We start from the raw sequence: 14,536 nt of genomic DNA, 5'->3' as shown, positions 1-14,536 counted from the left end.
TAGCAAATGTTACTGGGTCTTTGAGAAGCAATCCAGCTAGTAAGCATTAAATATCTAATATATGCAACTGAATTTCAACAACACTAGCCCAGCCATTAATTAAATTGGTCCTGAGAAATTCTAAAGGACTTGAACAGGATCATGCCAAGCACTAACCTGGATAACTAAATAAATGAGCCCTAAAAGTTTCCAGTTGGGCTTGGGGAGCGTTGCCAACTCGGTGTGGATGTATTCCTGGAGCTGTCATTGCATTACCTCCAACCCAACACAGCCATACTTGTCACACATCGCCTTCCTAGGCCAATAGTAAACCGAGCAAATTCTTCATTACCTGATTGGGTGATTTTTGCTTAACAGTCAAATAGGCTTTTTAACATGCCTGATATTTTTTATCAATGATGAACAAAAGTGTTCAAAAATTTTTTTTTAACTTTCTTTATTGCCCCTGTGATTTTTATCCCAGGTTGTTTACATAACCATGCCTTGGAGATTAATCTTTAGTTCCTGGTGACTCCAGGCTCACCCTGGAGTTGGCAACCCTAGCTTCAGGGCAAGCATCTCGACCACAAATTAATGTATTAAATAATTGTAACAAAATTGGTGCAGCCAAACTTCAGAAACAACAGTGGACCTACAAACTAGTTAATGTGATCCTCTAATTTCCTACCACTGCCTTTGTACCATATCCAGTTCCTAATTAAGCACTTTCTGTGAGACTCCTGTCAGCAATTTAACAGGAGATCCACTTGAATATATTGTGATTAAACATTTTTGCACCTACTTATGTTGTGGATTTAGTAACTAGATTTCATATGTATATTGTGCAAAGTATTTTAACAGTTTATCTTCTCTTTAGATAAGTTGCCTCCCACCTAAAATGTTTGGTTTTTTTGTCTGTAAATGTGGTTTTTTTAACATATGTAGGTCGCAATGAATGTGTATGAGCTTTCTTCAGCATCTGGCTTGCCTTGTGAAATTGACCCGGCATTGGTGGTAGCTCTATCATCGCAGAAATCAGGTATGTGACTGCATGTGTTACTGGGCAAATCAGTGCATCCTCCAATAAGAGACCTTTCAAGATTGCATCTTAGGAAGTTTTTTCAATAAATGGTCCTTTTTGGGGTCCAGGTACAGACTTAAAATGTAGGAAAGGCTTGTTAACCTGGGGAAATTCATACAGCAATGGAAATGGAATTGGATTTGATGTGCTCCTGCAAGCAGTTTGGTAATACCTTCCAACTCCTTGCCTTTTGTTATATTAAAAATGTTGACAGATTTGAACCTGGAAGTAATTGATCTGCTCGCTGCCATGCAGCATTCTTGAATTGAGGAATGCTTTATTCATTCGTGAATAATAAAATCTGTTAATAATGTAGTTACATGGAGAAGTTTGTGGAACAATTTAAATCTCTACAGTTTATTGTAAACCAAGTAAAACTGATAACATTGCAGTGAACCAGAATTTCTTTAAATGTTGCACATGGGTAAGGCTAGTATTGTAGAAGCCTTACTGAGTTGCTATATCCTAGTTAGATGTATGCCTGTGATCAGTTACGTAGAAATATCCAGAAATTGCAACACGGAAATAGGCTATTGGGGTCCAACCAGTCAGTGTTAGTGTTTATTCTCCACAAGCAAATAGTTCTGATCACATTTAATGACCATACCCCTTCAATCTGCTTTCCGTTTTCTACCTATCAATTTAATCTTGAATTTTGACGTAGTTTCTGTCTCAACCACTAACCTAGAAAGTGAATTCCACAGTGTCTCAACCCAGAGTAAAGACCTTTCTTCTGCCTGCTGATCTGTATTTCTCTGTACATTTAATCTTCTATCTATGGCCTCTTGTTCTTGACCCCTCAACTCCTGGAAATAGTCTGCTTCTATCTACCCTGTTCCAACCTTCTATAATTTGAAACACTTTTAGCATTTCACTTTGTGCGATGTCCTTTGTTCTAATGACAAAAAGACTCAATAGATTAAGCCATATTTCAAGATATTAAGGGAAGCAGGGTAGATTTGGGGGGAAAAAAATTCTGCTAGTTGTGGAGTCTAGGACTAGGGGGCATAGTCCAAAAATTAGAATTGGACCTTTCAGCGGTGAATTTAGGAATTACTACTTCAGTATTGCTGAAGAAAGAGCCATGCTATCAAAGCTTTTCACTTTATACTCATCTGGATAGCTCGCAAGAAATTTCGAACAAGAACAGTGATTGCCCAACAATTCTGATTGTGCTAAGAATTATGGAAAACCAATTAAAGATAGTCAGTCGAGCTCGCAGTGTTGCATTGCTAGAAGCCACATATATTCACTCACATGGCCCTTTCCTTTGCAGATAGAAGGAACATGTCCACACGTTGCACCTTTTTCAACAAAACAAAAGCTTAAGGGACAGTCATGTCCTGGTTCAGAGTCGACCTGCCCAGTTTGAATTTGAGCAAAGCTGGGCAGTTAACTGTTCCATGCTGCATTCTACATGGCAATGCCTCCACCAGAGTACACTTGACAACCAATCAGCACACTTTTTTCTCTTGCATATAAATTGTTGTCCCCCCACCTCCTCCCCTAACCGCCCGCCCAGTACTGTTGGAAATTTCTTGAGCTACCTTGATGAGTGCAACACAAAAGGCTTTGATAGCCTGTCTCTTTTTCAGCAATATTCAAGTTCTATAGCACCAAATTACTACTACTTGCAGAGGGTGGTAAAAGCTTGGAACACTTCTGCAACAAAAGTTAATGCTAAATCAATTGTGAATTTTAAAATTGAGATAGATTTTGGTTAGTCAAAGCTATTGAGGGATATAGGGCAAAAGCAAATATATGGAGTTAGGTTACAGGTTACCTATGATCTCATTGAATTGTTGAACCGGCTTGATGGGCTAAATGGCCTCCTTCTGTTCCTATGTTCCAAATTCATCCTCCATATTTACATTGCCTCATATGTGACAGCATGGAAGCTAGTCTGCATTGTACCCCCTCTAAAGCATCAATATCCGTCCTAATCCAGCACACAATACTCATAACATGTCTTAAGACTTTATATAAGCTCATCATTATTTATTGATATATTCTATATTTCTTCAGATTAAACCAAGAATGACGAACATTTTTCAGGCTCATCAACCCATGGTGCTGTTTTTAATGTCCTGCAAATCTATCCCCTAATCCTCTGTTCCTTCTCCGGCACCAAGCAGACTTTAATTCAGAGTAATTTTCCTTTTCCAAAATGCACTACTTCGCCATCTATTAAGTTTTGGCCCACTCCCTCATCTTGTCAACATCCCTTTGCAGCAGCTTTTGGTCCTCCATAGAATTACTATACTTCCTATTTTGGTTATCATCTGCAAATTTTAACACCACCCCCACTTGACCTATATCCAAATCATTATTGCATACAGTAAACAAAAGTGACAGAAGAACGAAACCACTATGTATTCCCAACAACTTTGGACAACTGCCTTTAATTTATGCTCTGTTTTCTTTTTCCTAACCATTTTTTAATTCAGTTTGCTACCCTCTCTCTAATTCCATACTTTTAATTTTGTCTGATATTCTGCCATGTATAATATAAATAGATGTTATATCCTACTGTATGTAAAATGGTGCTAAATATTTGCACGCAGTAGGGAGTTTAGTAATCTAAATGTATACAATATTTTCATAGATGACAATCTGACTTTTTTGAAAATTGTATGCTGGAACAATTGAATACCTCTTTACCTGTGAAGCTTATATATAAAGTATATTGGCTACCATGTGAGAGCTTAAGTTCTCAAATCATTTCACAAAAGCAACCTGGGAGTTTCAGCTGCTGATACTAAATTATAAGCAAAATATTTGACACCAACATCCCCAAATCTCCTAGGGATTTCTTGAGCTTCTAGGTTTAGAAATGTATTTTCAACTGTTAGAAGATTTTTTAAAACCTTGGCTGTTTCATTACAAAATATTTGATGTTTGGTATGAAAATACACTTAATAAAATTAAGTTGCCCAAATTCTTTCCAAATGTTTCATGGCAGGTGTCAGTTAGTGCATCTATTTTAATTCTGCTGTAGTTAATTTAGTTTTGACTGGAGGAAATAGGACAAATTTCATAGGAAATTGTACTTTAATCACAGAGACAGTACAGTATTATATACAGGAAAGAGTGCTAAAATGTGACAAAATTTGCATCTATTAGGATCACTACTTGGCTACTACGCAGCTAAGAGTTTACTTGAGTTTTTCAATATGAAAACATAACATACACATTGTAAAATTTGTGTTACACTTAAAACTAGGGAATAAGGATTTGGTTCCATTCAATCTTATCTACATGGTTTATTAGGACTGTAGTTTGCAAAACTACCTGTACCTGCGAAACTGCAGTAACATTTAATTATGACATTTCTTTTTGTAGACTAGTTGCTCATTGTTTTTGAACTAGTTATTTCCTTTTCAACATTTTTCTACAAAAGAACCAACAAATGGGTGTCTTCATGATTTGCTTCCGTTTAAAAAAAAAGTGTATTTTTGCTATTTCTTTCCTTGCCAATAATGGATAATTTTCCAACTGTACATGGTCTGTTCTATCTAACCTTCTCAAAAATGTTCAGATATTTTCAGCGTGAGATTATCTAGTTTTTTTCTCATAAGACAAGTTACTCTTATTTTTTATATGTCTTCTTAGGTCATGAGCATTACTGGCAATGCCAGCATTTGTTGCCCATCCCTCATTGTCTTTGAGAAAGTAGTGGAGGGCTGATTTCTTGAACCACTGAAGTCCACGTGGTATAAGTGCACCCACAATGCTATTAGGGAGGGAGCTTCAGGATTATGACCCAGCAGCAGTGAAGGAATGATGATATAATTCTAAGTCAGGATGGTTTGTGACTTGTGGGGGAACTTGCAAGTGAGGGTGTACCCATACCTCTGCTGCCCTTGTCCTTCTAAGTGGTAGAGATCTGGAAAGTCCTTTTGAAAGAGGTTTGGAAAATTGCTGCATTGCATCTTGTCGATGGTGTACACTGCTGCCACTGTGTGCCAGTGGTGGAAAGAGTAAATGAATAAGGTGGTAGATGGGATGCCAATCAAATGGATTGTTTTGCCTTGGATGGTGTTGAGGTTACTGGAGCTGCAGTCATCCAGGCAAGTAGAGAGCATTCCATCACACTACTGACTTGTGCCTTGTAGATGGTGGACAGGATTTGGGGAGCCTGGAGGTGAGTTAGTCACCACAGGATTCCTAGCCTCTGACTTGCTCTTGTAGCCACAGTATTTATGTAGCTAGTCCAGTTCAGTTTCTGGTCAGTGGTCAGGATGTTGATAGGGGATTCAGTGATGGTAATGCCATTGAATGTCAAGGGGAGATGGTTGGATTCTCTCGTGGGAAATGGTCACTGCCCAGCACTTGTGTGGTGCGAATGTTACTTATCAACCCAAGCCTGGCTATCGTCCCAGTCTTGTTGCATTTGGAAATGGACTGCTTCAGTATCTGAGGAGTCGCGAATGGTGCTGAACATTGTGCAATCATCAGCAAACATCCCTACTTTTGACCTTATGACAGAAGGAAGGTCAATGATGAAGCAGTTGAAGATGGTTGGGCCTAGGACACTACCCTGCCAAACTCCTGCCGTGATGCCCTGGAACTGACGGAGTTCCCAGCCTCTGACCTGCTCTTGTAGTCAGAGTGTTTATGTGAGTCATCTAGTTAGGTTTCTGATCAATGGTAACTCTCAGGATGTTGATGGTAGGGTATTTATTGATGGTAATGCCATTGAATATTAAAGGGAGATGGTTGCATTCTCTTTTGTTGGAAATTGTCATTGCCTGGTGCTTGTATTGTGCAGTTATCAGCCTAAGTCTGAATGTTATACAGGTCTTATTGCATATGGCATTGACTGCTTCAGTGCGGAGCTGCAAATGGAACTGGAACATTGTGTGGTCATCAGTGCACATTCCCACTTCTGACCTTCTAATGGAGGGAAGGTTATTGATGAAGCAGCTGATGATGTTTGGGCCTGGGACACTAGCCTGGAACTTCGGCAATGATTTCCTGGGCGATTGATATGGTTGGTCTATGTTAGTTATGTCAGCACTGCCACCAGCCTAGTCTGGCTAGTCAAGGCTCAGTCCATAGTGTTGCTGACTGACTCAATAGACATTGAAGTCCCACATCCAGAATGCATGCTGTGCCCATGCTAGGCTCGGTGCTGCTTCCAAGTGATGTTCAAATGGAGGAGTATTGATTCATCTGCTGAGGGAGGGCAGTAGGTTGGTAATCAGGAGGTTTTCTTGCCTGTGTTCAATCTGAAGTCATGAGACTTTATGCAGTCCAGAGTCAATGTTGAAGATTCCCAGGACCACTCCTCCATGATTGTCTTCCACTGTGCCACTGCTTTTGGTGGGTGTGTCCTGCTGATAGGACAAGACATACCCAGTGATGGTGGTGGAGGAAAACAAACAAAAAAATTGCTGGAAAAACTCAGCATCTGTGGAGAGAAAGACAAAGTTAATGTTTCTCGCCACAGATGCTGTCAGACCTGCTGAGTTTTTCCAGCATTTTTTGTTTTTGTTTCAAATTTACAGCACCTGCAGTATTTTGCCTTTATCTTATATGGTGGTGGAGGAATCTGGAACATGGGCTGGAAGTGTAATTCTGCGAGTTTGATTGTGCCAGGCAGTTTCTTGACTAGTCTGTGGACAGCTCTTCCAATTTTGGCCCAGCTCCCAAATGTTAGTGAGAGGAACTTTGTAGGGTCAACTTTATTCATATGCTAAAATTATGAAATTAATTTTAAAGAAATTAACTAGCATAACTCATTCAATGTAATTATTTCACAGCATGTTTTTGCTGCCAAAACCATGTATTATTTTTGATTTTGATGGCATTGCTGTCTGGAGAATTGAATTGACATCTGTGGAAATGGGGCGGAACGCTAACAGTGGGAGTCTGTTCTTGTACCCATAAATACCCAAACTACAGTCTCGGGGCTATGGATGACCTGCAAAATATGCCTATCTGGTTCATAAAGCCCTGGTGGATCAACAATGTGCGTTTATAATTGACCTTTGAAGTAGGAAAAACATCCCAAGGTCCTTAACAGAGGCACAAGGAAAATCAAATGTTGCTCTGAAGAAGGAAAGGGTAGGAGGGGTGACTATAAGCTTGATCAAAGAGATGTGTTTTAAAGAGAGTCTTAAAGAGGGGAGAGAGGTAGAGGGTTTTAGGGAAGGAATTCCAGAGGGTAGGGTTTAAGTGGCTGAAAACACTGCCAGCAGTCTAAAGATAGTGTGAAAGATGGGGGCAGATCTTCAAGAGGCTGGAATCTGAAAGTTTGGAGTTTGCAGGATGATCATAGGTTTCAAGTAGGGTTGAGAGGGAGAAAAAAGACCATGAAAGCACTTGTCATTTGTGCTAAGATTTTCTCCATTATATTTACCTGTAGGAATTTGGCAGTTTGAAAATTCTAAATCTATCTGTAACTTAAGTTAGGATTCTTTTGTGTCAAATTAGTGACACAAATGTAAGGTGGTGGGCTCATGCTTTGTCTTTGGTTGTTTGCGGCCTGCAAAGCTCCGCTACGTGGCTTCAATGTAACAACATCATGCAACTTTACTCCAATTCTTTGTAAGAAGTTTAAAAAGTAAGTTGGCAGTTCACACAGGTGGAAAATTCATCAATTCCTTGAGTAATTCCAAATGTTCCAGAAGGAAGTGACAAATTGACAAATATTGTAGGCCAAAATCTCAGAACTAACCACTTTTCATTTAGGTGTTATTGGTGATCCCGATGAAAAACTTAAAAAAGACGTAGGAGCAGAAGTAGGCCATTCGGCCCATCAAGTCTGCTCTGCCATTCAATGAGATCGTGGCTGATCTGATAATCCTCAACTCCACTTTCCTGCCTTTTCCCCATAACCTTTGATTCCCTTATTGATGAAGATCTGTCTATCTCAGCCTTGAATATACTTAACGACCCAGCCTCTACAGCCCTCTGCAGTAAAGAATTCCACAGATGCACCACTCTCTGAGAAGAAATTCCTCCTCATCTCTGTCTTAAATGGGCAACCCTTTACTCTCAGATTGTGCCCTCTGGCCCTAGACTCTCCCAGAAGGGGAAACAGCCTCTCAGCATCCACCCTCAAGCAACCTAAGAATCTTATATGTTTCAATAATGTCGCTTTTCATTCTTCTAAACTCCAATGAGTACAAGCCCAACCTACTCGACCTCTCCTCATAAGAAAATCCCTCCATACCTGGGATCACCCTAGTGAATCTTCTCTGGACTGCCTCCAATGCCAGTATACCTTTCCTTGGTTAAAGGGACCAAAACTGGTTCACAGTTTTGTGTGGTCTACCCTGTGCCTTGTATAGTTTTAGCAAGACTTCCCTATTTTTATACTCCATTCCCTTTGAAATAAAAGTGAACATTCCAATTGCCTTCCCTATTACCTGCTGAACTTGTATGCTAGCTTTTGTGATTCTTGCACAAGGACCCCCAAATCCCTCTGTGCTGCAGCTTTCTGCAGTCTTTCGCCATCTAAATAATATTCGGCTCCTCTATTCTCCCTGCCAAAGTGCATAACCTCACATTTTCCCACATTACATTCCATTTGCCAAGTTTTTGTCCACTCACTTAACCTGTCTATATCCCTGTTTAGACTGTGTCATCCTCAACACTTGCCTTTCCACCTATTTTTGTGTCATCCACAAACTTGGTGATAGTACATTCACTTCCCTCATCCAAGTCATTAATATATATTGTAAATAATTGTGGCCCCAGCACTGATCTCTGTGGCATTCCATTTGTTACAGGTTGCCTGTATGGCCCCCTTATCCCAACTCTGTCTTCTATTAGTTAGCCAATCCTCTATCCATGCTAATATACTACCCCCAACACCATGGGCTCTTATCTTTTGATAAAATCTGATCAACCTGAGACTCGTGGAGCACCATTGTCTGCTAGATGCTGATGAATAAATCACTGAATAAGTTTCAGTTGTTATAATGCTGGTTACAATACTAGCAGTTCACAAGTCAAAACTCACCATTGTGAAATTAGAATAAAGTGACCATGAAAGTTGCTGGGTTGTTCTAAAAACACAACTGTCTCTCTGACATCTTTCAGTGTATGAATCTGTCACCTCTACCTGATCTTGTATATGTTTAACTTCAAGTGCCCTCTGAAGTGGCCGCATAGTGTGTGTGTGTGTGTGTGTGTGTGTGTGTGTGTGTGTGTATATAAGTTTTTGCTTCATTGGTGTAAAGATTCAAAACCTACTTAAGATATCTCGTTTGGGCACTTCCTCATTTAGGTAATGTAGTCCCGAGGATTCCTGTTATCTTAAAATTCTCCCCTTTGCCGTTGTCAAGCAGGATTACATAACCTTTCTAAAAATCTCCCAAGAAAGATACCGAATCTCCTTTTCCTCAGGACATTACAACAGTGACTTCACTTCAAAAGTAGTTCATTGGCTGTAAGGCAGTTTGGTATGTCTCAAGGTTATGAAAGACACTTTATAAATTTAAGTCTTTCTTTTCAAAATGTACAGTATTTAGCAACTACAAAATTTTTAACCTAGTCTGAGCCCCTCCGCTTCCTTCTGAGTCAAAGTTACCTTGAACATCCCAGTAAATCAGCTTCATCCAGTCTTTTCCTGCCAATTGGTACCAGTGTAAAATTGACTCGAAAAGTAGATATTTTTCCACACTAAAACTTTTAGGTGGATTGGAGATTTGTCATCATGCTTTTGAGGCAAAATGTGTATGTGTGTGTGTATATTGCACTTTCCCTGTCCGTCAGCTTACACAAATGCATATATATGTTAATTAAAATCTATAGAAACAAAGCACTGGATGGCCCAGTGGAATAGCATATTGTCAATTTGCTTCAAATCCGGGTTTTAATCAGCCCAGGCTATCGAGGTGAAAGCTTTTTTTTCACTGCCCACAACTTGATAGAAATATGGCAGTCTAAACTCATAAGGATGAATGGTGTGAGAAATGGAGAAATTCAGCTATTCTGAAGGTAGAGTTGAGGTTTATTGTGTGAAGCTTTTCTATCCAAAAGTGTTGTGAAATCATCAATCCATTCTTTTTTAAGCACAGAGAAAATTCTCCCCTTTGATGTTGTTTAGGCAGTATAAGAATTTACTCTGCAATTGGTGATGCTATAATCATTTTGGAAATTATCAATGCATAATTGTGTACACATTGTGAGGAAAGATCCATTCAATTCTGATGCTGCTCTTCTTGATTCTCACTTTGGTTTCTGTCTGTTAGACAAGCTGGAAATTGTGCCTAAGTATCAGTGTGCTCATAAATATTTACTTATGATCTCTAATTTAGGCTTAATTAAATTTTAAACAAAACTTGTAATTTCCTGTTTTTGGCACAATGGGATACATTTAGTAAACATGCAATGGAGAAATTTTCTATTTGAGTCCATAATTATTTACCTTTCCACAGCTCTCCCTGCAAATAAGCTCAAATAGTAGTGCAAAATTCAAAATTGTAAAGTAATTCACCTTTACTGACACAAATTACCAATTGAATTCCATCCTTTAGAACTGACATCCTGACAACTTCCCCAAATATTTAACATTCAACACTTGAAGAAAAACTTATAACTCTTATTGGAGCAGTACTTAGAGTGCTGAAGTAGCTCAGATGCCCTTTGCAAACATCTTTGGTGCTTTTTCCATCAATGTTCTATTATATCACTTCAGTGAGCTGTATTCTGCTAGTTGTGCTAGTTGTAACTGCTAGCTGTGCTAGTTGTAACTTCCTGCTTTTGGGATATTTTGGGATAATATTTTTTGAACATTGGAGCAACATCCTACATTTACATTTTCTTCATTCTGAAAAATGTATACAGGATGTCATGTCATAATGCTGGAAATGCTCAGCAAGTTTGGCAGCATTTCTGGAGAGCAAAACAGTTAACGTTTTAGGTCAATCACCTTTCATCAGAACTGCTATGGACATTGTAACACTTGATTTTCTTGCATTGATGATGTACTTTGGTACCCAGTGTAATAGCCTTGACATGGCATTTTTATTGGAGTAGGGTTAGGAAAGAGTGATTAACATGTAATTTTAAGTAGTTGTTTTGGGAATGTATTACAAGTTGTCGATTTAATTAATATTCTTGTTCAACTCTTTACAGAGAATATTAGTCCAGAGGAAGAATATAAAATTGCCTGCCTCCTTATGGTGTTTGTTGCTGTTTCGCTTCCAACTCTAGCCAGCAATGTCATGTCCCAGTACAGTCCTGCTATTGAAGGTGAGTACTGATCACCCAGTGTAGGGTGTTGAGGGCAAAGTGATTAATGTAAAGATTTAAGATCTACATGCCATCACTGTAACATCCTTTTGTTGAATATCTGCTGATGTAATGTTGGTTTTCATCACTTCAAAAATAAATTTGACATTTATTTATTGATTATTTCAAAGTGAAGCCCATCAGGTTTAGATTTTTTAAAATGTTGATGTGTAGAGTTTATTTGTGTTATAGGCCGTTAATCTAAATTCATATTGCCATGCAATACACTATGTAAATAGCATATCAGTGAAGGAAATTGCTGATAATTTTAGAGCTGATGAATTGTAAAGTCAAAGCATATGCTTTGTCAGCCCTCCCGTCCCGAGCCACATGGCACCTTTGGTTCATATTTCTGTTATTGGTATTAGTCATTCATCTTGATTTTTGTCAGTGTGAAAAAGCTTTTTTTGTGTGGTACCTACGTATTTGATTTTGGCCAATGGATTTAAACTCTTACTGAAGTTATTTTTGATTCAGCTTAATAGCTTTGAGAAAATTTGATTTCTGCTTTATGTTGGGTATAAAATTTGCATCTACTGTCAATAAACATTTTTGAAACTGGCAGCACCCATTGTCTTTTGCCAAACTACTACCTTTATCCTGCAAAAGATTTCTATGGCACGCGGAGAACTATTCCACACTAATAAGTTTGGAGCACTCGAGTCAGCATCTCAATTTAGGTGCAAAATACAAGTCATGTGACTCTTATTGGAATAGGATTGTCTCTTTCTACTTCCATAAGCGGAAGTGTGCTAACTAACAGAAAGGGGATACTTTGGATTAGCTTCTGGATATTAGCCAAAATCTTTTTCTCTAGGAGTCAGTGTTGACATTTCCATCAACTCTATTGGGTAAGCACTTGTTCAATTTCAAGCACCATGGTGAATGGCTGTAACTTTGATCTGTATAGAAATTCCAATACTACAGTTCAGGAAAGAACAAGGCAGGCCAGCTATGAAACTGATCCCAAGAATTAGTTCAACATCCATTCATACAAAATTCTGCTGATCACTTCATTGATGGACTGTACTGACGGTGCATTGGATTGGAGTTTCTGGTGAAGAGGTTACATGATAGAAATGGTGAAATTTAGTTTTATATATAATTTTGTTGGAACAGTTGAACTATTCATTCAAGGCAAAGGGGAGAAACACGAGGATAAGGAAATTTCAGATACATATTTGTTCATCGTACTGTCCGTGAGATCTTTGAGCCTCCACGACAGATCGCAGCATAATATTGCACTCCTCCTAGTGTTGGTTTAATCTTGCCATCCTAATCCTGTTGGTGCAAAGTGGCCTGGTGTCATGCAAACAATGACACCCTGCACATACCCTTCCATGCATATGCAGGTTGCCAACATTTGGATTCTTTCTTAGGATTAGGGGGACACTTGCAAGTTCAGAACGGAAATGCATTGCATTGCCATGTCAGTTAAGTCTCCATGCAGTGCTCAAATTTCCTGATTCAGAGCTCCTGGACTGACCGATCCAAGACTGAACACAACAGAATCTACCAAAATTAGGATGATTAGAAGAGTTTTTATGGAACTTTTGAAGAAATTGTAGGTTTATTATGCCAGTGGCTCTCCAAGTATGGTTTGTGAAGGTCCTACAGGTACTCTGGAGGCTCGTCCAAAATGCAAGTCACTGATGCACAACCACCAAGGCCGTATGGCAGACAAACTAGAACCCTCATCGTCACCACTTGCGTGACACCACATAATCAGACCAGCTCCTGTGTGCGTGGTACGAGTCGTCATAAGCGCAAGCAACAATAATGTAGTTTTATAAGCAAAATTTATGTTACTGTTACAACACATAACTGCAAGATCAGATTTTCAACATTTGTGGAGCTGAAAACAAAATGAGAACCCAGCTGAACGTAGAGTTTGACGTGAACCTGAAGCTATCCAGCTTGGAAGCAGACATCACCTCACTGGCATTGCTTTTGATAAGGCACCATTCTTCCCGATAATTCTCAGGTTTTTTTTCAATGGCAAGTGAAAACTGGTGGGATAGGACAGTAGCTGGCCTATAAAGTCTTTTGCCTTGCTTAAGTGGTCTGTGGACAATAATATTTGAGAGTCGGTATCTTATGTTACTTTGCTAGGTATTATTGAACTCGTAAAAGGAAGTTGTTCAAAATGGTGGGAAGAATTTGTAGGTTTCCTTCTCAGCTTCATAGAAAATGTTGTTGGGAAAGTTTCCAGCATTCAGAGCTGATTTAGAAGTGTGGGATTTTTTTAAAAATTGGAAGTTATATGTTGACATCACTCCTAGGCCCTGCTCATGGTTCAGCTTTGGACTTTGCAGAAGGTAAGCTTCTCTAACCCTAGTTCTAGTCCTGTTCTGGTCAATTGTTGCCACCTTTTGGTGGGCTTATTGAAGTGAACTTCTAGAATATCAACACTCGAGTTGTAGCCCCGGCCAAAAATTGAGTACCTCGGATACCTATGATGCTTTAGTTAAGAAGTCGTATATACAAAATAATTTGGAGAATTCCAATGAGGCAATATTGATATAAGGAAATATAGGTTCAAATCAAGCAACAGAGTAAAGTGTCTGCATTGGATACCATGTAAAATGGTCCTAATTCATGATAATACTGCTTTCAATTATATAGTTGTTTTGTCATTCATGCTGTAAATTTATGGATGAAGGAAATATCGGACACAATCTTGTCTGAGATGTCATGGCTTGCGAACATCTCTTTTAGTGCCCTAATTACAGCCTCTGTGGTAGTCATATATAGTTGTTTCACCTCAATCCATCTGAAGAAGTAGTCCACCACTATAAGGAATGATTTGCTGTTGAAGACAAACAGATCCACACCCAGCTTGGTAGGGAACTGTGTGGGGATGAGGCGCTCTCTTTGGTTCTGCCTGTGCAACGCACAAATCTAGCAATTCACAATGGCCCCTTCAATTGCCTCTGAAATGCCTAGCCACCAGACAGCAGATTGGGCCTCTGCTCGACAGTTGGTGATTGTCAGGTGGCCCTGGTGTATTTTTTTGAAGGATCTCTAGCTGCAGGGAGACTGGGATGACTGGCGGCTCATTGTAGATCAGGAGCTCAACTGTAATCATAAAGTGTTTTTGTTGATCAAACCAGGTTTTCGTGGTCCGTCCATTTGGTCTCTGCTGAAGCCATCTTTGTTGGCAATGTCTTGTGGATGTGGGCACACTCATCATGCATTTGCTCCTGGTGGATCTGTTGGAGTTTTTGT

The 14,536-nt window shown here is 39.3% G+C and overlaps 1 protein-coding gene across 2 annotated transcripts in view; it reads left to right on the top strand.

The window, feature by feature from the left end:
* Positions 1-14,536, top strand: part of nckap1 (NCK-associated protein 1) — a 206,041-nt gene that overhangs the window by 168,349 nt on the left and 23,156 nt on the right. For both annotated transcript variants that reach the window (XM_041200526.1, XM_041200524.1), the window contains exons 27-28: positions 925-1,018; positions 11,153-11,269. In XM_041200526.1, the coding sequence (XP_041056460.1) occupies positions 925-1,018; positions 11,153-11,269 (211 nt within the window). The remainder of the gene's footprint in view (positions 1-924; positions 1,019-11,152; positions 11,270-14,536) is intronic.

The sequence above is a fragment of the Carcharodon carcharias genome, chromosome 12 (genome assembly GCF_017639515.1).
Source record: "Carcharodon carcharias isolate sCarCar2 chromosome 12, sCarCar2.pri, whole genome shotgun sequence".
Classification (NCBI taxonomy): Eukaryota; Metazoa; Chordata; class Chondrichthyes; order Lamniformes; family Lamnidae; genus Carcharodon; species Carcharodon carcharias.
This window is presented reverse-complemented; position numbering and strand designations above follow the sequence as displayed.